At 39.2% G+C, this 25,873-nt stretch overlaps 1 protein-coding gene across 13 annotated transcripts in view; it reads left to right on the plus strand.

Moving 5' to 3' along the window:
* Positions 1 to 25,873, plus strand: part of STAU1 (staufen double-stranded RNA binding protein 1) — an 89,642-nt gene that overhangs the window by 45,924 nt on the left and 17,845 nt on the right. For 6 of the 13 annotated variants that reach the window (XM_029219651.1, XM_029219649.1, XM_029219653.1 and 3 more), the window contains 3 exons: positions 7,711 to 7,849; positions 9,308 to 9,473; positions 19,969 to 20,067. In XM_029219651.1, coding sequence (XP_029075484.1) covers positions 7,749 to 7,849; positions 9,308 to 9,473; positions 19,969 to 20,067 — 366 coding nt within the window. In that variant the 5' untranslated portion in view covers positions 7,711 to 7,748. Of the gene's footprint in view, positions 1 to 378; positions 668 to 2,348; positions 2,474 to 5,491; positions 5,649 to 7,710; positions 7,850 to 9,307; positions 9,474 to 19,968; positions 20,068 to 25,873 lie in introns of all 13 variants that reach the window. The other 7 variants (XR_003793030.1, XM_029219643.1, XM_029219644.1 and 4 more) reach the window with 3 other exon arrangements.

A 25,873-nucleotide genomic window follows, 5' to 3' on the forward strand; every position in this document is an offset into this window, starting at 1 on the left:
CAGAAACCTTTACCATATCCCATATGCAATGGAAAACCTCTTCATATTTTTTAATTTGCATTTTTGAATATAAGCTACAGTTTATAATTCTTAATATTCAACAATAAATATTATCATACCATGCCGATTCTCTTTGTAAAATGGACATGCAGGGCATGTGGGTATTGTAAGTCATTTAAAAACACTGAGAAATTTACAAGGCTAGTGAACCTTACTGTATACGAAGGAGAGACACATTTCTAATACATCAACAAAGCTACCTACTAAACGGGGCTATTATCATACTAGAGTAGGTGACACCAATTTTGACTGAATATTGGCAATTACATATCTCCTCTATAATTTATCTTTTTATTTTCTTTCCCTTACAACTTTCAGGTAGAACTTTAGACTTCATAGCACTGAATTAACCTGCACTGAAAGCTGTTTACCTGCAGTTGTTCACTTTTGTTGAAAGTGACCATGTCTCAAGTTCAAGTGCAAGTTCAGAACCCATCTGCCGCTCTCTCAGGGAGCCAAATACTGAACAAGAACCAGTCTCTTCTCTCACAGCCTTTGATGAGTATTCCTTCTACTACTAGCTCTCTGCCCTCTGAAAATGCAGGTAGACCTATTCAAAACTCTGCTTTACCCTCTGCATCTATTACATCCACCAGTGCAGCTGCAGGTAAGCGTATGACTCCAAGTGTCTTCTGTTTCAAATGTTTTCTTAGCCTGTTTTCTGATCTGATAAGTAGATTGCAGATGTAGGGAGCTCTCACACACATTTACCTTCAAGAAGCAGAAGAAAGTATACCACCCACGCTTCTTTATCCCAGATATAGAACACACTTGGTTGTATATCGGGTTGATGGAGGCCTTTGACAGACCATTTCAAAGTGTAAGAAAGAAAATTGGTAACTAAACTATAAAGCCTTGTCTATTATAAAGTGGTAGCTAGCAGAAAGAATTGAACAGTAAATACCACTTTGGATATTCATTGTTATATGGGAAAATTCTGCTTTTATAATTATTTCCCAGAATTGATTTGTAGGTGTAAGCCTCCTTTTTGGATGTCTATAAGATTTTTCCCAAGCAAAGGGGCAGGCAGATTTATTGGAAAGCAAAAGAGTGTGTTCGCATTTGATAATTTTTATTTTGAATAAGTAAGCTTAAATTGAGATTCCAGAGGTGGCTAAGAAATCATAGTGAGGACCAATTAGAAACTGAACAAAGAAACAGAGATTTTTAAAAAAGAAATAAGTTTAGAAGCATTCAAATTTAAATATTAGGAAAATAAAAATGAAATAAATGTGCTCATTGATCAGGAAAGACTTGAAACCTCTGGGGAAAAAACCCTAAAAACAATATTCTGCTCCCCAAACCTCCCCTTCCCCCAAGTTGCAAAACCAATTAAATGGGGTGTCAGCATAGGTGTCTCTATACTAGAGTCACCTAATAACAAATTCTTTTCAACCTTAAGCCTGACGGTTTCCCTTGCATTTCCTCCTCTTCCTTCATCGTCTCGTTTCCTTTACTTTGTAAATCTGTTCTTAGAGTGTTAGTTTGTCCCACTCTCAGCAGAATGGCATCTATCATGCTGCTACCTCTAGACTTCCTTGGACCGGCTCACCAAATAGCATTCTTGACTTGTCATGGTCCCCTAGAGATTCAGTGTTCCCCATATTTGCCATTTGAATACCATCTTAATAGGAAATGGCACAGACTATTTCAGTCCTCTGGGATTTATTGCTTTTTCTTCTAATGTGTTCTTATATCCACATTTTATTGACTTCATAAAACTCCCACCCACAAAGGCCATTTTATTTTACTTAATAATTATCAGAAATGGATATGGTCTGAGGATGGCAGCCTCTGGAGATAAGACTAGAGGACGCCCTAGGAATGAGAAGTTAGCTGTGTGGAAAAGGACAGTCGTTGTTTGAGAAATGGTACTGGCATATTGAGTTTTTATGAAATAACGAACAGGGTACAGCTGACAGCTGTTGCGGTAACCAGTGTGTGTGTGTCTCTACTCAAAAGACCTCCTTGTTATTCCCTTGGTTATAATAGCAGTGCTTCATCTGATTTCAAATCTTGTGTGCTTGCCATGGTTTAGTTATTCCTCTGACTTCTATTCTCTCTCTTTGAAGACACACTCCCTCCTAGGTTACCTGGCTTCAACTGGTTCAGAAAAGATCCCAGCTGTGTCTTCAGATATGTGCCCCCAGTGTGGTTTGCAGTATTGCATCACTGCTGCTTTAAATCCTTAGACCTTCAGCTTGTTTTCCCTCTTTTTTCATATCCCTGGGAGAGCTGCAGTCTTAAATACTGCTAGTTGACTTCAATGCTCTTACGTTATTTTTCAGTTCCTTCTAACATGGCACACCCCAAAGAGAAAACCCCAATGTGTCTTGTGAATGAGTTAGCCCGTTTCAACAAGATTCAACCTGAGTATAAACTTTTGCGTGAGCAAGGTCCAGCTCACTGTAAGGTAAATATTGTCCATACTGCTTGTGCATTTATAACCCACTAGGAATGTTTTCTTTCTTTTTATACAGTTGCAAGTGGTTCTGTGATGCAAAATATATATTTTCAAACTGCTAAGGTTGTCTTAAAGAGATGCAAAAGTACAGATTGTTGGCGAGTCGCTTCTTTTTTCATCCTTGCAGAATGGGTCAAAGAAAAGATGTGCTTCTTTGGGGGATATTTGGCTTTTAAAACTCCAATTAGTGTGTGGTTGTTTAGCATTCTGAATAGAGACAATTCCCAAGCACCTGTGATTGATTTCCTGTGAGTTTTCCAGGCTCTGGGCCTCCTGGCTTCTGCCTACCTCTGGCTCCTTTCCTGCTTGTTTGAAAGTGCATGTGTACCTTAGACTGGGCAGGGAGAGGAGGTGAATGGGAAATCAGTTTTGCCACTTGTTGGCAATCAGATAACAAGGTTTGAATATGAGAGGTAAAATTAGTCTCCCAGTGAGTATTTTGGATTATCTCTGATTTCAGGTACCCTTCTCATTCCCCTCATCTTAGAGGATGAAAGACTGACTGTAATTTGAATTTTTCCTATTTGTTATTCAGGAGTTCAGTCTTTTAAGCTTGTTTGATATCTGTGCTAATGTATCAGTACATCTTGGAACTTAAATGTTTGCATATCTGGCTTTATCTTTTGCAGCTGTAGTATGAGACATAAGGAATTGGGCCTCCTGTTTCTGATCCTAGCCTTGCAGTAAGATGATATACTTTTTATAAGGATGAGTTATTTGTCTCTTTATGCCTCATTTTTCTTGACATGCAAACCTCAAACCTTGAATGATACCAGGTTTCTCTTTTCATTTGACTAAAAGTAACATCAACCACAATCATAAATGGCACCACACGATAGCACAGTTAGGTGAGTTGCCTTTGGAGTCAGACAGATCTGGGTTTGAATCTTAGCTTCTTACTAGCTGTGTGACCTTGGGCAAGTTGCTACTTTTTTTGAACCTCAGTTTTCTCATCTGTAAAATGGGGATAATAATACCTACCAAATAAGTCTATTGTGAGATATATTAAAGTGTGGAGCACAATGTCTGGCACATAGTAAATGCTTGAGAAATGGTACTTATTATTATTAGGCAATTATGCATTTAAGAAAAACAGAAATTTCCCACTCACATGAAGCTAGTTTTAATAATATTCTAGAGCATAATTATATTTGAAATGTTTCTTTACCTTTAGAAGGCAATTAGCCATTTTTTATAACTGTTCTGTTTCTTACAGGATTTTTTTGCAGATCTTAACTTTGGGATTCCCTTTATTAACTGTTTTGATATTTTTGGAAATATGTACTTTCTCACTTGAACTTTAGTACTTTAGGTAATTTGGCTGTGTGTTCAATCTGTAACTGCATTTTTTTTTTTTTTACCTACAAGTTGTTCAAAGAGGAAAAGTTATTCCCTCCTAGATGATTGTTAGACTATTTAAAAAGTCAGAGGTCTGGTGTACTTTTAATTCTGTCTGAACCAAGATCTAACCTCACTACCAACCCTCCACACAGAAGGCAGCAGAGTGGCAGCAGCGCCGACGGGGACAGTCCTGGAGAAAGGCAAGACTGATCATGAAATTAACTGTTTTCTATCTTTTAGCATTTTCCCCTTCAATGTCTTTCCATGAAAGGATCACAAAAATGACTCAGGGATTGCACAGGATTGCAGGCTTCTTCTGCCACTTGACCTTTCATGCCAGCCAGGGTTTTGAGTTCATGCTATTGGTGCTTAAGTGAGTAGCTTTATGAACTGCAGCATAAATATAGGAGACCCCTAATATTTCAAGGGGGATGAAGGATTCTTTAATTTTTCCCCTTTAGTGGAAGCTGTGCACTGAGGGAATCCTGAAGTTAAGACCTATAAGAAAAATCAGCTATAAGGCAAGTTGGCACCATCCCTTTAGGCACCAAATTTAAATGACCTAGGCATACTCAGATTAACATTTCTCATGTGAATTATTTGTCAATGAAATAAAGTGATACTCTGTGATAAACAAGATGAGAAGAATAAAAGCTCCAAAGTAGTGAGTTTCAAACGTTGAAGTGCATCAGAATCACTTTGGGAGCTTGTTAAAAATACACTTGCTTGGGCTTCCCTGGTGCTGTTCAGTCGAAATCCCTGGGCATGTGTATGTTACCAGGCTTCCCAGGTTATTCTTCAGATGCACACCAAAGTTAAAGAATCACTGAGCTGTGATGGGTCATGGTTTGTTTTTTTTTTGATAGAGTATTAGTCCAGTTCTGATCGGACTAACGTAACCTAATTTTACGAATGGAGTGTGCACATGAGTTACCTTTATACTTAAAAAGGAAGAAAGAGGCTTGCCATTGTCAGTATTTGTTGAGGACGGAATTAGCTGTTTTGGATGCCTCCTTAGAATTGAGTTCAGAAACGTTTTTAGATCTTTACTTGCTATGAATCTGATTTGCTTCTGCAAGTGGAAGCAGTGTCTGACTAGTGCAGTCTTAGGAAAGTAAAAGGCAACATTTTCGAACCTGGCTGACATTCCCAAATTTATTTGAGTTTTCGTCCTAATGGGGTTGTGTTTTCAGACAAGCGTCCACAAACAAATTACAACATCAAAACAAATATTGTCTTCATTTGTATGAGGTACTACTGTGTGTCTAAATCAAGTTTGCTAAGTTTCTTCCATGAGAAATAATGGGAAGACAATTTTCTATTTGGATGGCTTCCAAATCATCAGCATTTAATATTTTAATATATAAGAGAACATTTTTTAATCTCTGTACTTACCCCCATCTTTCAAAGCATAGTTTTTTCATGGAGTGCTATGCAGTACAAGTCAATGATATGTGTATCTTTTTGTGTTTATAAAAACAACGAAAAAGGGGATGAAGGGATAAATTATCAAGATAATGACCAGGCCTTTTAAACCATGACCATAAATTATGTTCAAGGACCAAGTGACATATTACAGTCAACATCAGGTTTCATGAATTGAGAGCTCACAATTTTCATTTGTAGGTGTTTACAGTACAGCTAACACTTGGAGATCAGCACTGGGAAGCTGAAGGAACTAGTATTAAAAAAGCCCAACACACAGCTGCTGCCAAAGCTTTGGAAGGAACAAAATTTCCTAAACCTATAGTCCGCCCTTTTCATAGCGAAGGAAGGAATCCAGGTATTATGCGTGGGCCAAGACAGGTTCCTTTCAAAAGTGTGTCTAGAGGTATCTGTTTAGTATGTATATGAATTCTTTCTTAACTAACTTGTTGGTTTTGAAAGCACAGAGTCTGCACTACCAGTGGCAAATGCTTATCTTTCCAGGTCTTAGCCTTACTCTAAAGCAGTGGTTCCCAGGCTCCAGTCCCTCCACTCCTGCTGGTCTGGAAAGGTGGTCGTGGGAGGTGAGGGATGTCGCCAGATGATTTCCGAGATTTTTAGAAAAGCCTAATGAAAATACATGTTTTCTTTTGATAAGGTTGTATAGATGCCAAGAATGTGGGTTTTAGCTAAAATTACTTCAACTCCGTGTGGTCATATTGATTATAACATGTTGATCATAACCCCTGATTATCAGTTTTATGTTTCCTGATCATTAACAAGAATGAGAAAATATTTTAAATATTTGTTTCTTAAATACAAATCAGTAGGTAATATCTCTTCAAGCAAGGGCCCAACTGGGGAGAATACTGATAAAGAGGAGTGTCTGGCGGGAGCTTGAGAACCACTGACCTGGAGGCTGTAGGTAGAAGTGGCTGTTTTAGGAGAGTTATCGCTTCAGTACATGAAGGCATTCCAGACCCTTTGCACTCGGGAATGATCTGGGAAGATCTCAAAAGATCTTGGTCACACCTTTCTTGTTGCTTTTGATTGCTTTGTGGTATTCTTTCTTTAAATTTATTCTCTACTGCAGATAAATTTTATGGGTCAGAGCTGCTCTTACTTAAAATGCACTATTTGAATTGTGTAAAAAATATAATTCTGATGTTAGCTAGAGAGAGGTTGGTTATTCATGTGACCCTCTGACTTTGCAAACTCAAAGATATTCTTATAAATTTGATTTATGCACTAAATTTAGTCAAACCAGTTATGGTACAGAATCGAGTCATTTTTATTTTCCTCTACATACATCCTAAAGAGGCATTTTAAAGTGGATTTTTGTGTGCATTTAAATCGAACTTTGCCATTGCTAGTGTTGTTCTGTGTTTGATATTAAAGTGTTATTTTTAAATGTGATTGTGCACCTACACTAATCTTTCCAGGCTGGTTTTCTTTTTAAATGATTTTTAAAGGTTTATGAGTTGGATGAAATGAGAGGGGAAAAAAAGGAAGATGAATAATGAGTATTTTCTAAAGTTGCTATTTCTGAGATAACCCAAGATATACTTGCTCCTGTTGTATACGGCAACAGAACTCATTTTTCTAACAAGTATTACCACAAGTCAGATCCCATTATAAGTATCAAGAATGAAACATCCAGTGCTTCCCTGGTGGTCCAGTGGTTAGGACTCTGTGCTTCCACTGCTGAGGGTGAAGGTTCAATCCCTGATCAGGGAAGTTCCACATGCTGTGAGATGTGGCCCCCCCCCCCAAAAAAAATTAAGAATGGAAACCTCTAAATATTTTGTGGGTCTCATCTAACTTCTCCAGATAGAATTTACTTGTCTCCTCCTCAGTGATACTGCACCTTTCCTTATAGCACACATAATGTTGTATTGTAGTTCTTTGAGTGTGTTTTGTGTTCTTTGACCTCCTCTGGGGCAAGAATTGTGTTCAAGCTTAGCACAGTACTCTGCCTCCAGTTATTACTGAATAAATGCATTGTTCTATGAAATAGTGTGTAAGCCAGCCAGTCAGTACAACCAAAGTTATGTTGGTTGAGTATTCCCAAACAATGAAATGATTTGGACGGTCCTGTGGGATTTTTTAATCATGGAGTTTGATGTGTATTGGAACTTACTTCTGACAACTGGCTTTCACTGCTAACATCTTGTGTTACACTGATGCTCCCTTAATAGCCGTTACAGTATATTTTGTGCTGCTGACTGTGTATTAATACCTAGAAATCACAGCAGATTCTTGGATTTCCTGACCTGATGCCTAGCAGTGAAGTACTTAGATCTTTTCCTGAAATACATCATGAATCCAATTAGTAGAAAGCATGCTATTCTTTTTGATTTTAGTGAGTGTCATTCTCATATCAGAAAAAAACAATTCTTTGTGTTGATTCTGTGTTGCAGAAAGCATAACCCCTACTGTAGAGCTAAATGCACTGTGCATGAAACTTGGAAAAAAACCAATGTATAAGCCTGTCGACCCTTACTCTCGGATGCAGTCCACCTATAACTACAACATGAGAGGAGGTGCTTATCCCCCAAGGTATGTGTTTGTTTTGTTTTCAATACAGGTGAAGATATATTTGATCTTTTACATAGAATAATAAGGTCTTTAGATTGTAGAGCACAAAATGGTTTGGTCCTCTTTGGCCTGCCAAATGCTAAAGTCAGTCTTAATTGTCTTGGTGTCATTGGAACTGTATCTTGATGCTCTTTTAACTCCTGTCACTGGAAAGGGCCTGAGCACATTCCTCACGAGCAGTACGGCTCATGCCCCAAGCTATCTGGTTAAAGCTATCACCCTTCTAACTGCTTTGTGCAACTGAGTCATATTTTTATTTTTTAAACAAAGATGGCCTAATGATCTTTATTTTATTTTTTAAAATTTATTAATTTTTTTTTGGCTGTGTTGGGTCTTCGTTGCTATGCGCGGGCTTTCTCTAGTTGCAGTGAGCGGGGGCTACTCTTCTTTGAGGTGTGTGGGCTTCTCATTGCGGTGGCTTCTCTTGTCATAGAGCATGGGCTCTAGGGCATGCGGGCTTCGGTAGTTGTGGCGCATGGGCTCGGTAGTTGTGGCGCATGGGCTCAGTAGTTGTGGCTCGTGGGCTCTAGAGCGCCAGGCTCAGTAGTTGTGGCGCACGGACTTAGTTGTTTCGTGGCATGTGGGATCTTCCCGGACCAGGGCTCGAACCTGTGTCCCCTGCATTGGCAGGCGGATTCTTAACCACTGTGCCACCAGGAAAGTCCCAAACTGAGTCATATTTGAACATGATTCCTGCAACACCACAATTCTCAGCATTCACAGATTTCCTGATTATTGTTTATTGGGTACTTTTTGACTGTTGAACTTACATATGTGTTTGTAAATAGCCTTGGTATACGGATGCAGTAAAATATTAATTGAAACCTGAAAATGCCATGCGTTAAAAACCTTCTGCTTGTGGTCATAAGACACTAGTGGATAGATTGATGATCAAACTGGAGGTCTTCTATTCCCTTCCCTACTTTGGGATAGGAGGGAGGTGGAGGCCAAAGCCATTTTAAAAATAGAAACCAGCCTCCACCAGGCTATAGGATATTGGGATTTACAGAAATGAGGGTCCTTTCTAAAAGACGTCTGTTAAAAAATTTCCATCCTTTTCTGGAGACACGGAAGCGTGAATCTCAGGTACGAGAAAGTAGAGCAAGTTAAGTGTTCTGTCTCAGCCAAAGTCTAATCTATTTTAGATTTTGTAAATACGGGTTAGCTTTATAAATTGAGCTCATATAATTTGTAAGGGCAGTGTATTTTGTGGAACATAAACAGTATTTGGTCATACCGTGTGGCAATTCTAATGCAGCGTAAACATGGGAAATCTCTGGATGTACTGAAGAGGAGTCATTATTGGTGAGCAAACGCTGATGTGATCAGGACCTGTGATGAAGGAAATACCTGGAGTTTGTCAGAGGACGTATGGTGACTTACCTGAGACTCATTTTCCTTACCCCCATCTATTTTTAGGTACTTTTACCCATTTCCAGTGCCACCTTTACTTTATCAAGTTGAACTTTCTGTGGGAGGACAGCAATTTAACGGGAAAGGAAAGACGAGACAGGCTGCGAAACACGACGCTGCTGCAAAAGCTTTGAGGACCCTGCAGAACGAGCCCCCACCCGAGAGGCTGGAGGTGAGGAGAGAGCAGAGCTGGGGCTCCTTGGCGCTTTGGGTGTAGCAGGAAGGTGGTAGGGAAGACACCATCTCAAGTTGCTTTCTCTAAGAGGATGTATTGAGAGTTGTCCATAATGTTTGTTATTTGATAGCTTACAAGTTTTTATACCCTGTAGCTTTCTTGCCTTTCTTCCCCCTTAAAAAAAATGTCTCAGCAAGAAAGTCAGGTGCCTTCTTTTGTGCTCAGTGGCATAGTTTTGAGTGAACATGTTAGAAAGATTGTGGACTCACTTGAGTTGTGAAGAACATGCACGGCAGAGTTCTTCGGTGCTGAAGATCATGCTTGTCAGAATCTGTGATTTATGGTACCAGCTCAGAGGGTTCTAAAGCCATTCTGGCCAGTCTTTCTTTCTGTGTCGTCTTGAAGTGCCAGTCCCCATTGCTGCTTAGCACACTGCCACAAGAGTTAGTGGCTTACACACCTACAGGCCTTTATTCTGCTCACAAGCCTGCAGTTTAGGCAGGGCTTGGCACGGGGAGCTTGTCTCTGCTACACGTAGCTTGGGCTGAGGCAGCCATGCAGGGGCTGGAGGATCTCTTTCAAGATGGCTCCTTCACACGGCTGGTGAGTTGTTGCTGGCTGTCGCCTGGGAGCTGAGAGGGGGCTTTGGTCCGGGGACCTCAGTTCCTCTCCTAGTTAACCTATGCAGAGACTGTTTACACATCCTCACAGTGTGGTGGCTAGGTTCCAAAGGTGAGCATTCTAGAAGACAGGAAATGGAAGCACCTGCCAGTTTCTTAGGACCTAGGCCCGGAAGTCAGCACAGCGCCACTGCCGCCACATTCTGTAGGTCAAGCAGCCACAGAGCCCAGATTCAAAAACAGGAGGTACAGAATCTCACTTTTTGTACTGAGGTAAAATTCACATAACATAATTTCACAATTTTAACCATTTTAAGTGTATATAGTTCAGTGACGTTTAGTAGGTTCACAATGCTGAGAACCCCACTTCTGGATGAGAGGAGTATCAAAGAACTTGGGGGCTGTTTTATTTTTTAATTTTTGGCCACACCATGCGGCTTGTGAGATTTTAGTTCCCCAACCAGGGATTGAACCCGGGCCCTTGGCAGTGAGAGTGCGGAGCCCTAACTAATCACTGGGCTGCCAGGGAACTCCCTTGGGGACTGTGTTTTAAAATTATCACAATAGGTAAAGGATTTGAACTCTGTGACTAAATAGGAATATGGGTCTTAGAAAATCAGTGATTCCATGCCATTGAGGGTCCAGAGTTCCAGGAGAAACCCACTGAGTTAGAAAACACTGAGATTTCATGATTCTGTTTAATCATAGTATGAAATGCTTCCTGAAAACATCCCTGGGAAGCATTTGACTTTTCTTCGTCAAGAAACAAGTCCTCAAAGAATAGGAAGTTCTTGCACAGAACGTTGGGCTAAATGGGTGATGATAGGTTTGAAGTTGAAGGGACCCTTGGCAGGGTGCTTGCTGAGGTCCATTGTGTCCAGCTGTCCCCCAGGGTGACCCAGCTCAGGGTGGTGCTCTGTGGCTTCATGGCTGCTGTGCAGGACGGTTTTGTTTTTCTTCTGTTGCAGTGCATTTCCATCTTGAGTGTCATCATGCATTTTAACAGAGATGATCTGTTTCCTGGGTCCACTGAGGACCAAATAAAGGAGAATGGACTATAGCTTAGAAGGAGAATTTAGTGAAGTGAAAGGATGAAGTTCTCAGTGGTGAGATTTGTTAAAAACACCAAAGGTAGTGAAATCTGAGTTATTTTTGGAGGCTTCATTTTTTGAGTTGACTTTGGTGCTAATATAATTGGAGTCAGATGGAGTAGGTATTTCTTGGTTCCTTCTAGCCAGCAGTTGTTAAACGATCGCTGAACAGTGGTATGTGGGTTGTCTGCTTCAGAATCACTTGAGAAGTTAAAAAAAAAAATTCCTTGGCCTAACCCACATGAATCTAGATTCTAATGCAGTGGGTCTAGCCAGGAGTCTGGCTTTTTCTTTTTTTCCTTTTTTTTTTTTTTCTGGCTGTGCCGCACGGCATGTGGGATCTTAGCGCCCTGACCAGGGATCCAACCCACGCTGCCTGCAGTGGGAGCATGGAGTCTTAACCACTGGACCACCAGGGAAGTCCTGCTTTTTTTTTTTATTTTTTAACACGCTCTTAGAGTACCTCTAAAGCACACTCAGGGTTTGGGAATCCCAGGTCCTAAGTACTTTCAGTGCTTCCCAGGCAGTTTTCCCCCTTGGAATCCTCCTTGGAAGTATGTACTCACCATATCGCTGCAAAGGGAAAGCGCCCGTCAGTGTCTCAGAGTGACTCACAGAGCAGTTGGTTGGCTCAGGTCTTGAGGTCAGGGGGCTGTAGTGGACACCCTGTCCTCGGCTCACCTGACGTTCTATAAGCAGCTTGGCTGGGAGTCATGATCATCACTTGTGCCCCTTGTTTCCTCCTCTTTGCCCCTTTTCTAATTCTATATGGTTTGAAGTAGAGACTTCAGAAATGAGGGTCATTAACTAGGATATGACCTTTTCTTTGAGGTAATAAGTGAAACACTTGGCTTCCCACCTAAATGAGCTGCGCCTGGTCTACCAGGCCCCCTGGAGGGTGGGCAGCAGGGGAGAAGGACATTTTTAAAAGACAGCTTTAATTTTTTTTCTTATAAGTAATGCCTGTGAACTATAAAAATTTTAAAACTAAAAAAAAAAAAGAAAAACAAATGCTGTATAAATTTACCACTTGTAGATAGTCACTGTAAACATTTTTGTGAATGTCAGTGCACATAAAAGTAAGTACATGCACCTGTTTCACAAAAATGGGATGATATTGTACAGTAACCACCTTTTTTTCACTGAAGTGCTCATTATGAATATGTTGTAATGCCATTTACTTATAATTCCATGGGGGACTCAAATTAAACATGGTTCTAAGTACTTTTTTTTGGCCACACTGCACAGCATGTGTGATCTTAGTTCCCCAACCAGGGTTCGAACCCACACCCCTTGCACTGGAAGTGCAGAGTCTCAACCACTGGACCGCCAGGGATGTCCCTTAAGCACTTGTTAATGGCCGCACAGTGTTCCATTGTGGGAGCATACCAGTTTATTTTTTCAGCAACAGAGGCTTGGTTTTTAGGTTGTTTGCAGTTTTTCCTGTTATAAAAATAGGTAGTGAAGAACATTGTTGTAGTTAAATCTTTGTGTATGTCCGTTATTATTTTTATGAGCCACAGTCCTAGAAGTGGAATTGCATGGTAACGTATATGGCCAAGTTCCCCACCAGGAAGATGGTACCATTTTAGGCCTCTGCCAACAGGGCCTGAGTAGCCTGTTTGCCCACAGCCTGCCAGCCCTGGAAATTATCATTTTAAACGAATTGTCCATTTTGCTATTGAAAATTTTTAGCTCACGTGGTGGATCAATTCACCTTCTCTAAAATATAGCCAATAAAGCTGGCGGCTTCTGTCTAAGACAGGTGTGGTTTGGTCCCTTGATGACAGGCACTGTGCTCGGCTGACCCTAAAGGTAAACAGCAGCACTGCCCCTCCCCATGTGGAGCTTGGTTGAATGGAGTATCATCAAAAAGTGCAGTGCTAGGACGGAAGTAGCAAGTATCATGAGAGCATAAAATGTCTTGTTTAGGTAGGAGTACTGATGGTGCATTGAGGAAGAGTCATTTAAGCTCAGACTGAAGATGAGCAGAAGAGCAGGGGAAGTACATTCCCAGCAGAGGGAGCAGCTTGAGCAGAGGTCCTGAGTTGGGAAAGCACCTCTATTCTATTCTATTCTGTTCTGTTCCTGTCCCGTCCATGGCTTGTGCTAATAAAGGATGACTTATTCAGTGTTGAGGTGTTAGGAGTAAGATGGTCATAACTACAGTATCTGTAATAGAGAAAAACAGGAGCTAGCCTAATATGTCCATTAGTAGGGAAATGGTTAAATAAATGAATACATTTATCCCAGGAGTATCAGAGTGTGGTATATCTATTTACGTGGATGTGAAAGGAGACCCATAATGTATTGAATGGGGGGGAATCATGATCCAGAGCTGTTACTACGTGTATAGTGTGATTGTGTTAAGTAATCAAAATTGCCAACTGTGTGTGCATGTATCTGTATATATTTGCATGTGCATAGTTTCTATCTTGAAGCTTATAGCAAACTTTAAAAGTAGTTTTCTCTTGGTGGTAGTGGTAGAGGACAGACTTTTAAAAAGTTGTATTGTTTGAAGTTTTCTTTTTTTAAATACTACTTCTGAAAAAATAAATAAATGCAGTTCTTCCTGGTCTTGAGTTCTTATCTTCACTTGAGCCAGGGACGTATTTAAGTAGGACTAAAACTAAAACTGGAGACCTTAATCTTCATTATACTGTCAGGGTCCATTGGACCCAATTTTCATTTTTGAGCTTTCTCTACCTCTGTAAGAATTGATATTGCATGACTTTTATTCTTTTTCTAGAGGTTTTAAAAAGAACAAAGAGAAAACATACTTATTTTTGAAAGTAGAATAATGATTTCTGTCTTAAAATGATCATGTGGGTCCTTTGGATCCTTTTATAAATCTTTACATTATGGAATCTTAATTTTCCTATGCTATGAAAAACATTTTGCTGCTGTCCTCCTACATATCATTTCAACACTCTTCATCATATTTTCCCAAATATGCAATAAACAAGACTAAAATAATAATAAAGTTGGAAGAATGATGAAATCCTTGGTGGATGATACAGTAGTGAAATAATCGTCATTATTGCATCATCCTTTAATGCTCTTACTGCATTGCCTAATGTATCACATTATCTTTCAAGAAGATACAAAAGAAGACTGGAGACACCATCTTTTTACTCTACTTTTAGCTTTTGTTGAACCCAGGAGAGACTTCAGAATTTTTCTTTTTCCATCCGTACTGGCAAAGAGAAGAAAATTGATGGAGGAAGACATTTTCATTATTAGGCAAATGACAAGATGAATGCAGAGAGACAAACAGCAGCATTCTAGACTCTAATGGTGATGGTGAGATTGAGTGTTGATGTGACTCAGACTGGGAGTCTTCAGTTGATACCTTAGATAAGTTTTCCCAGACTTGAAGAGTTGGCAGGTGAACTGTGTATTTCTCTGGTGTATGAAAAAGAAATGTGCATTCTCTTCTGGTCAGTCATTCAACAGGAAGGGCTTCGCTGCACAATATTTTGCAACAAGAACTGGACCATCCTGTTCTGTTTTTCTAAAAAATTTGTGTGGCAACATTCTCTCATCTTATATGATGTTTGGCCACCAGAGTTTTCTCACCACTTAATGTCCACAAAATAACTGGATACATATAGAAAGAGGTGTATGTATTAGAAGGAAATTGATGATACAACAATGAAAAAAATCATTAGATCCTTCTTTTGGTGTTTATAAATCTAGAAATGAAAGCATTTTGTATTGGGTTGGCCAAAAAGTTCGTTCGGTTAGTGAATCTGTTCAATAACGTTCTTCGTGAAAATGAAAAATGTGTCTTTTATTTTTACTTAAAACCGAACGAGCTGTTTGGCCAACCCAGTAGTTACGGGGCAAAGAAGATGGCTTTTCTCCCTTCAACAAAGTTATGAGTCAGTTTCAAAAGTAATGTGTTTTGACAATACCAGTAGAAGAAGAATCAGAATCATGATAAGCTAGAACCCATTGGAGGTGGATTTGAAATCTGGCATCGTTACTATGGGCAGTGCTCAAAGTTCAGGCGTGACAGCTGGTGAGCAGTTAGTTGCATTTAATGACCTTGCCCATTTTGGGTATATGTACCTTCCTTCCTGACTACAAACCTGGAATAAAAACTTAGGTTTGTTATTTTAATTTTTTATTAAAGTCTCTAATGAAATGATTTTTGTTGTCCTTTTATTCTGTATGTTATTTGTAAAATGTCTTTAAATATAGAAAAATAAAGAGGGCCCATTGGAGCCAGATGGTAAATGGTGATTACTATTTTTCCCTGGCATATTGAGGGTTAAGCATGGTTCAGAGTGTTTTTTTCTTTTCTTAATGTTGCCTAGATTTTATTGCTGAACCATACACTATGGGATTGATGTTAACAGTAATTCCCACTTCATGAAGGTAAGACTGAGGGCCCGCTACACTTTCCTCATCTCACTGGGAATGGTATTTGTGGATTTGTTTTGAGTTATTTGCTGCTTCCCCCATTGCAACATTTTGTCCAGTCCAGATAATATTAAAATTATTTATGTAAAAGAGCAACATAATCTCACTTCCAGTTAAATGTATATCTTTGTTTCCTGTTTTGCATTTTTATTTTACTGGCTGCTTTGTCCCTTTTGCAATTCCTTCAGAAGCAGTACCTTCGAGCAGTGAATCTCAACTCTGTTTGCTAGTAAAATCACCTGGGGACTTTAAAAAAAATCAAATACTATATCTAAAACGATATCCTGGGACTTCCCTGGTGGCACAGTGGTTAAGAACATTGCAGGGGACACGGGTTTGAACCCTGGTCCAGGAAGATCCCACATGCTGTAGAGCAAATAAGCCCATGTGCCACAACTATTGAGCCTGCGTTCTAGAGCCTGCGAGCCACAACTACTGAAGCCTGCGTGCCTAGAGCCCGTGCGCTGCAACAAGAGAAGCCAGCGCAATGAGAAGCCCGTGCACCGCAACGAAGAGTAGCTCCCGCTCGCCACAACTAGAGAAAGCCCGTGCACAGCAACGAAGACCCAATGCAGCCAAAAAAAAAATATATATATATATCCAGGCCCTATCTGCAAAAACTTGAGTTCACTTATCTGGAGCAGGGCTCTGGCATCTGTATTTGTAAAGCTCCCAAGTGATTCTAATGCTGCTATGGTTGAGGACTACTGGCTGAGAGTTTAAAATTTAGTAGTAGACCATTGTTTTTTATCAGACTTATGTAGAACCTCAATATGCAAAATAGAAAAATAACATTTCATTAGTAAAACTTATAAGTTTGAACTTTAGAATATTTATAAAAGGCAATCAATGAGAATGATTTATGTGAATTTTCACAACACAAAATTATACTATATATTGTTTTGGTCCATTTGAAAAAGAAAGCCACATGGCTGGGAAAGATCCAGTCCCATTTTAGAATAGCAGTTAACTCTTCTATGGGGAGAAGAGTGAGAAAGGCTTCATTCATTGTTTTCCTTATAAAAGCAAAAAAAAATTGATGTCAGTAGTGTCTAGTGTTGGTATTTGTTAAATCCAGCACAACTGCCTGTTACATTATTATCTGTACTTTTCTGTATGTTTGAAATAGGTCATAACTAAAAATAAAAGTTAAAAGGAATTGAGCTGATATAGTGAACAAAAAATGAAAATTGGGATACATGCATGGCAATAGAAGTATTATCATCCTCATCACCTGGTTTATTTCCAAATTTGGTTCTTGTTGCACCTAAGGAAAACATTCTCATTGACATAGTTATTTATCATGAGAGTGGACCAGTTTTTAAAATAACTCATTTATTTAAAAAATCTGTGGATACTCTTCAAATAAACAGCTGTCAGAAAACTTGTCTGTGTACAAAAATGAGTTAGCCTGTTAGCACAAGTTAATGTGTTGATGGTCTCTAGTGTGTTACTGTTTGGTATGAAACACAGTTTTCTTTGTTGCTTTTCAAAAAATTAAGGTCAAATATATAGATAATATAAAGGACGCCATTTTAACCATTTTTTAAGTGTATAGTCCTATGACATAAAATATATTCTCAATGCTATGTAACTATCACCACTGTCCATTTTCAAAACGTTTTCATCATCTCACACAGAAACTCTTGTACACATTAAACAAAACTCCACCTTCCCCCCGTCCTCATCCCCTGTAAACCTCTGTCCTGCTTCTGTCTCCGCACTTGCCTGTTCTGGATACCTTGTATAAGTGAATATTTGTCTTTTGTGTCTGGCTTATTTCATTTATCGTAATGTTTTCGAGGTTCATCCATGTTGTAGCTTGTTTCATAATTCCATTCCTTATTAAGACTGAGTAATATTCCATTGTATCAGTATTCCACATTTTGTTTATCCATTCATCTGTTGATGGATGTTTGGGTGGTTATCATCTTTTGGCTATTGTGAATAACGCTGTTATGAACACTGATGTACAAGTATCTGTCCCTACTGAGTATATATTTAGCAGTGAAGTTGCTGGATCATATTGTAATTCTAAGTTTAACTTTTTGAGGAACCACCATACTGTTCTCTACAGAGGTTGTACCATTTTACATTCCCACCAGCAGCGTACAAAGATTCCAGTTTCTGCACACTCTTGACAACACTTGCTATTGTCTGTGGCTGTCCTTATGGGTGTGAAGTGGTATCCCATTGTAGTTTTGATTTGCGTTTCTCTATGATTAGTGATGTTGAGCATTTGTATACCTTCTCTGGAGAAATGTCTATTCAAATTCTTTCTCCATTTTTGAATTGCATTGTTTGTTGTTGTAGTTATTTATATATTCTGGACATTAATTCTTTAACAGATAAATGATTTGCGAATATTTTCTTCCATTCTGTGGGTTGTCTTTGCTCTCTTAATCGTGTCCTTCAATGTACTGAAGTTTTTTTTGGTTTCTTTTTGTACAAAAGTTTTAAATTTTGAGTCCCAATTCATCTGTTGGTTTTCTTTTTTAAAAAATTAATTTGTTGGTTGTGTTTGGTCTTCGTTGCTGCATGCGAGCTTTCTCTAGTTGCGGCGAGCGGGGGCTGCTGCTCTTCATTGCGGTGCACGGGCTTCTCATTGAGGTGGCTTCTCTTGTCGCGGAGCATGGGCCCTAGGCACGTGGGCTCTAGAGCGCAGGCTCAGTAGTTGTGGCGCATGGGCTTAGTTGCTCTGCGGCATGTGGGATCTTCCTGGACCAGGGCTCGAACCCGTGTCCCCTGCATTGGCAGGCGGATTCTTAACCACTGTGCCACCAGGGAAGTCCTGTTGGTTTTCTTTTGTCGCCTATGCTTTTGGTGTCATATCCAAGAAATCATTCCCAAATACAGTGTCATGAAGCTTTTCCCCTGTATTTTCTTCTAAAAGCTTTATACTCTTAGCCCTTATGCTTAGGCCTTTGATCCATTTTGAGTTAATTTGTGTATGTGGTATGAGGTAAGAGTCCAACTTCATTTTTGTGTGTGTGGTATCTGGTTTTCTCAGCACTATTGTTGAACATGCTTACTTTTTAAAATACAGTATTTTTTTTGTTGTTCTTGTTTAAACCTATTTAAAAAATAAATTTCAAACCAAACCTCTTTGGAACTCTAGCCTTCTAAGACACCTTGCTTGAACATTTCTGGCTTTAAGGATTCACTCATGAAAAGGCAGGCCCTCTTTCTCCTTATGATTTAAACAACAAGCATAAAAGTGTGTTTGGCTTAATTAATCACCAGAAGTTGCTATGCAAACAGTTTTGACCAGGTAGTGAAGTGAAACCAGATTGGAAAGAAAACATTATCATCATGGAAGGAGAGAAAGAATTACAGTGTCTGGTTAAATTTACTTATACAGGATTATATTCTTAATTATATTAATTTTTTTATTTAGAGTTTTCTTTCTTTTAATTATAGTTTGAAATATGGATCCTGTGTTAGGGTTAGGATCTACCTGATAAACCTAAGGAAATGCACAACAAATCAAATCCTGGATGGTGCTACATCTTGCCTATTCAGTGATTTCAGCCTTGGGTTCCTGTCATATAGTTCTTATCTTGGAAATAGGATTTTACAAATTCTTTGACAGAAGAATCCCAGTAATAAGAAAAACACAGCTGTCTTGCCATGTTTTGGGGTCACTTTGCTATTACTGAGCTTATCTCATTTCTTGTATTATCACTGCCACACAGTAGAGACTCCATGTGGTCCGTGTGCACAGAGAAGATCTCTGCCCCTCTGTAGTCCCAGCCTGTGGAGGACTGTAAATGAACCTTGTTACAAAGCTGGAGTCAGCTTTTGTTCAAGGTTCTTTATTAGTCTGCACCTTGCATTTTTGCCAGCAGCAGTGAAGTATGAGACACGTGGCGGTTTTGTAATTGTTCCACTGCAACTTTTTTTAAAAAGTGGTTTCCAGGGATTTTTTTTGTCCAAATAAGGAACCCACATACCTAGGTGGAGAGACTTACATTTGTCCTTGCCATGCCCCACATAGACTGTACTGGGACTTTTTCCAGAATGTGGCTTGCCAGTCCTTGCGGGGGCTTCGGGAGTCCCTCTTCCTGAGCGGCCGTGGCTCACTACAACGCGATTAGACTGATCCGTACCCAAAGGCCTGTTATGTGTGGACTGTTTATGTTGGATTTATGGGTAGAAACTAGCCAAAGTTTGATAGGACACTTTTTTTTAACCTTTTAATTTCAGTGACACATGGAACACATGTGGCTCTGTTCACGGGGTTACTGCTGCATCCATAAAGCCTAGTTTCAGTGCTTTTAAGATTTATCATCACAGCTGGGATCTTGACCGTTTTAACAAGAGTTCACTACTAACCAATTATTCTTCCTTTAGGTGAACGGAAGAGAATCAGAAGAAGAAAATCTCAATAAATCTGAAATAAGTCAAGTGTTTGAGATTGCACTTAAACGGAACTTGCCTGTGAATTTTGAGGTAAGCTTATTTTACACATCTATTATACTGTTGGTGTTCGTCATCGGAATTGTATTTTTCTTAAATAACATTGGAATGATAATCATATATATGTGAATCTTCAAATTTAAGATTCAAACTTTATTTTTAAGTAATCATGTTTTATTAACAGAAGAATCTACAAATTTTTTTTTTTTTTTGGTGGTACGTGGGCCTCTCACTGTTGTGGCCTCTCCTGTTGCGGAGCACAGGCTCCGGACGCGAAGGCTCAGCGGCCATGGCTCACGGGCCTAGCATCTCCGCAGCATGTGGGATCTTCCCGGACCAGGGTACGAACCCGTGTCCCGTGCATCGGCAGGTGGACTCTCAACCATTGCGCCACCAGGGAAGCCCCCAATTTTTGTTTTTTTTTTCTGAATTTTATTTATTTTTTTATACAGCAGGTTCTTATTAGTTATGCATTTTATACACATCAGTGTATAGATGTCAATCCCAATCTCCCAATTCATCCCACCCCACCCACCCCACCCCTGCCGCTTTCCCCCCTTGGTGTCCATACATTTGTCCTCTACATCTGTGTCTCAATTTCTGCCCTGCAAACCGGTTCATCTGTACCATTTTTCTAGGTTCCACATATATGCATTAATATATGATATTTGTTCTTCTCTTTCTGACTTACTTCACTCTGCATGACAGTCTCTAGATCCATCCACGTCTCTGCAAATGACCCAATTTCATTCCTTTTTATGGCAGAGTAATATTCCGTTGTATATATGTACCACATCTTCTTAATCTATTCGTCTGTCAATGGGCATTTAGGTTGCTTCCATGACCTGGCTATTGTAACTAGTGCTGTAGTGGGCATTGGGGTGCATGTGTCTTTTGGAATTATGGTTTTCTCTGGGTATATGCCCAGTAGTCGGATTGCTGGATCATATGGTAATTCTATTTTTAGTTTTTTAAGGAACCTCCATACTGTTCTCCATAGTGACTGTATCAATTTACATTCCCATCAACAGTGCAAGAGGGTTCCCTTTCTCCACACCCCAACAAAAACAACAGCATTTGTTGTTTGTAGATTTTCTGATGATGCCCATTCTAACTGGTGTGAGGTGATACCTCATTGTAGTTTTGATTTGCATTTCTCTAATAATTAGTGATGTTGAGCAGCTTTTCATGTGCTGCTTGGCCATCTGTATGTCTTCTTTGGAGAAATGTCTCTTTAGGTCTTCTGCCCATTTTTGGACTGGGTTTGTTTTTTTAATATTGAGCTGCATGAGCTGTTTATATATTTTGGAGATTAATCCTTTGTCCGTTGATTCGTTTGCACATATTTTCTCCCATTCTGAGGGTTGTCTTTCATCTTGTTTGTAGTTTCCTTTGCTGTGCAAAAGCTTTGAAGTTTCATTAGGTCCCATTTGTTTATTTTTGTTTTTATTTCCATTACTCTAGGAGGTGGATCAAAAAAGACCTTGCTGTGATTTATGTCAAAGAGTGTTCTTCCTATGTTTTCCTCTAAGAGTTTTGTAGTGTCCGGTCTTACATTTAGGTCTTGAATCCATTTTGAGTTTATTTTTGTGTATGGTGCTAGGGAGTGTTCTAATTTCATTCTTTTACATGTAGCTGTCCAGTTCTCCCGGCATCACTTATTGAAGAGACTTGTCTTTTCTCCATTGTATATCCTTGCCTCCTTTGTCATACATTAGTTGACCATAGGTGCGTGGGTTTATCTCTGGGCTTTCTGTCCTGTTCCATTGATCTATGTTTCTGTTTTTGTGCCAGTACCATATTGTCTTGATTACTGTAGCTTTGTAGTATAGTCTGAAGTCAGGGAGTCTGATTCCTCTAGCTCCGTTTTTTTTTCCTCAAGACTGCTTTGGCTATTCGGGGTGTTTTGTGTCTCCATACAGATTTTAAGATTTTTTTGTTCTAGTTCCATAAAAAAATGCCATTGGTAATTTGATAGGGATTACATTGAATCTGTAGATTGCTTTGGGTAGTATAGTCATTTTCACAATATTGATTCTTCCAATCCAAGAGCATGGTATATCTCTCCGTCTGTTGGTGTCATCTTTAATTTCTTTCATCAGTGTCTTATAGTTTTCTGCATACAGGTCTTTTGTCTCCCTAGGTAGGTTTATTCCTAGGTATTTTAATCTTTTTTTTGCAGTGGTAAGTGGGAGTGTTTCCTTAATTTCTCTTTCAGATTTTTCATCATTAATGTATAGGAATGCAAGAGATTTCTGTGCATTAATTTTGTATCCTGCAACTTTACCAAATTCATTGATTAGCTCTAGTAGTTTTCTGGTGGCATCTTTAGGATTCTCTATGTATAGTATCATGTCATCTGCAAACAGTGACAGTTTTACTTCTTCTTTTCCAATTTGTATTCCTTTTATTTCTTTTTCTTCTCTGGTTGCCGTGGCTAGGACTTCCAAAACTATGTTGAATAAGAGTGGTGAGAGTGGACGTCCTTGTCTTGTTCCTGATCTTAGAGGAAATGCTTTCAGTTTTTCACCACTGAGAATGATGTTTGCTGTGGGTTTGTCATATATGGCCTTTATTATGTTGAGGTAGGTTCCCTCTATGCCCACTTTCTGGAGGGTTTTTTGGGTTTTTTTTTTTTTTTTTGCGGTACGTGGACCTCTCACTGTTGTGGCCTCTCCCATTGCGGAACACAGGCTCCAGACGTGCAGGCTCAGCGGCCATGGCTCACGGGCCCAGCCGCTCTGCGGCATATGGGATCTTCCCAGACAGGGCACAAACCCGTGTACCCTGCATCGGCAGGCGGACTCTCAACCACTGCGCCACCAGGGAATCCCGAGAGCTTTTATCATAAATGGGTGTTGAATTTTGTCGAAAGCTTTTTCTGCATCTATTGAGATGATCATATGGTTTTTCTTCTTCAGTTTGTTAATATGGTGTATCACATGGATTGATCTGCATATATTGAAGGATCCTTGCATCCCTGGGATAAATCCCACTTGGTCATGGTGTATGATCCTTTTAATGTGTTGTTGGATTCTGTTTGCAAGTATTTTGTTGAGGATTTTTGCATCTATATTCATCCGTGATATTGGTCTAATTTTCTTTTTTTGTAGTATCTTTGTCTGGTTTTCGTATCAGGGTGATTGTGGCCTCATAGAATGAGTTTGGGAGTGTTCCTTCCTCTGCCAATTTTTTGGAAGAGTTTGAGAAGGATGGGTGTTAGCTCTTCTCTAAATGTTTGATGGAATTCACCTTTGAAGCCACCTGGTCCTGGACTTTTGTTTGTTGGAAGATTTTTAATCACAGTTTCAGTTTCATTACTTGTGATTGGTCTGTTCATATTTTCTGTTTCTTCCTGGTTCAGTCTTGGAAGGTTATACCTTTCTAAGAATTTGTCTGTTTCTTCCAGGTTGTCCATTTTATTGGCATAGAGTTGCTTGTAGTAGTCTCTTAGGATGCTTTGTATTTCTGCAGTGTCTGTCGTAACTTCTTTTTCATTTCTAATTTTATTGATTTGAGTCCTGTCCCTCTTTTTCTTGATGAGTCTGGCTAATGGTTTATCAATTTTGTTTATCTTCTCAAAGAACCAGCTTTTAGTTTTATTGATCTTTGCTATTGTTTTCTTTGTTTCTATTTCATTTATTTCTGCTCTGATCTTTATGATTTCTTTCCTTTTGCTAACTTTGGATTTTGTTTGTTCTTCTTTCTCAAGTTCCTTTAGGTGTAAGGTTAGATCGTTTATTTGAGATTTTTCTTGTTTCTTGAGGTAGGCTTGTAGAGCTATAAACTTCCCTCTTAGAACTGCTTTTGCTGCATCCCATAGGTTTTGGATTGTTGTGTTTTTGTTGTCATTTGTCTCTAGGTACTTTTTGATTTCCTCTTTGATTTCTTCAGTGATCTCTTGGTTATTTAGTAACGTATTGTTTACCCTCCATGTGTTTGTGTTTTTTACGTTTTTTTCCCTGTAATTCATTTCTAATCTCATAGCGTTGTGGTCAGAATAGATGATTGATATGCTTGATTTCAATTTTCTTAAATTTACTGTGGCTTGATTTGTGACCCAAGATGTGATCTATCCTGGAGAGTGTTCCATGTGCACTTGAGAAGAAAGTGTAATCTGTTTTTGGATGGAATGTCCTATAAATATAAATTAAATCCATCTGGTCTATTGTGTCATTTAAACCTTCTGTTTCCTTATTTTTTTCATTTTGGATGATCTGTCCATTGCTGTAAGTGAGATGTTAAAAGTCCCCCACTATTATTGTGTTACTGTTGATTTCCTCTTTTATAGGTGTTAGCAGTTGCCTTATGTATTGAGGTGCTTTTAGGTTGGGTGCATATATATTTATAATTGTTATATCTTCTTCTTGGATTGATCCCTTGATCATTATGTAGTGTCCTTCCTTGTCTCTTGTAACATTCTTTATTTTAAAGTCTATTTTATCTGATATGAGTATTGCTACTCCAGCTTTCTTTTGATTTCCATTTGCATGGAATATCTTTTTCCATCCCCTCACTTTCAGTCCGTATGTGTCCCTAGGTCTGAAGCGGGTCTCTTGCAGACAGCATATATATGGGTCTTGTTTTTGTATCCATTCAGCAGGCCTGTGTCTTTCGGTTGGAGCATTTAATCCATTCACGTTTATTATCGATAGGTATGTTCCTATGACCATTTTCTTAATTGTTTTGGGTTTGTTTTTGTAGGTCCTTCTCTTCTCTTGTGTTTCCCACTTAGAGAAGTTCCTTTAGCATTTGTAGAGCTGGTTTGGTGGTGCTGAATTCTCTTAGCTTTTGCTTGTCTGTAAAGCTTTTGATTTTTCCATCGAAGATTCAAACTTTATATTTATTTAACAAAGCAGTATTTATTCCTAGGGCAGCCATGGATCTCTAGGCGGTCCACAGCTGGCCTCTGTAGGTCCATTAACCTCCTAAAATGGTCTGAAGGGGATCCTTTTGTTGTTCACGTGTGTTTTCTTCTGGCGGGAGGGTCCGTTGCTTTCATAAGATTCTCAGAAGCATCTGCTACCCTCCAAATATTAAGAATCTCCTTAAATGGTCCCTAAAAATGTCAGAGTAATTGTTAAAAAGACATAAGTTTTGTCATGGTCCAGTGTGTGCCTCCCAGTTCACCCATTTAATAACCTCATTTGTTGTTGGAGACTTTGTGGCCTAAAAACAACAATTAATGATTGTTAGTTCAAAATGGAAAATAAAGCACATTTAGTATGAGTTTCTTTCAAAGACACAGTGAATCCAAATAGATTAGGCAAGTAAGGGGGAATTTTTTTAAAGTTTCCATAATTTTCAAAAATTCTTTGCAAATTCTTTCTTTTGATTTCTGTGCTTGGTTATGCAAGGTTGTGTTTTAATAGATTTCTTTATCAACTATTTGGTCTTTCAAAGTTATAAAGAGTATAGGTTTAGTCTTCCAAAGAGCTTTAAAACTCAACGTATTTGTTACTTCAGGCAAATGTAATTTGAGGTGGGACATCTGCTTAAAACAATTTTAAGTGGTTCATTAACTTCTTTTGGCCTATTTCTTTTTTAAAAAGTCTACCTGGGGCTTCCCTGGTGGTGCAGTGGTTCAGAGTCTGCCTGCCGATGCAGGGGACACGGGTTCGTGCCCCAGTCCGGGAAGGTCCCACATGCCACGGAGCAGCTGGGCCCGTGAGCCATGGCCGCTGAGCCTGCGCGTCCGGAGCCTGTGCTCCGCAATGTGAGAGGCCACAACAGTGAGAGGCCCGTGTACCGCAAAAAAAAAAAAAAAAAAAAAGTCTACCTGAAGTTTATTGTCCTGTAAAATATTTTAATTTTGTAGTTAGGTGATCCCCAAATTTCA

Source organism: Monodon monoceros, unplaced genomic scaffold, assembly GCF_005190385.1.
Source record: "Monodon monoceros isolate NGI ecotype Baffin Bay Population unplaced genomic scaffold, NGI_Narwhal_1 Super_Scaffold_13, whole genome shotgun sequence".
NCBI lineage: Eukaryota > Metazoa > Chordata > Mammalia > Artiodactyla > Monodontidae > Monodon > Monodon monoceros.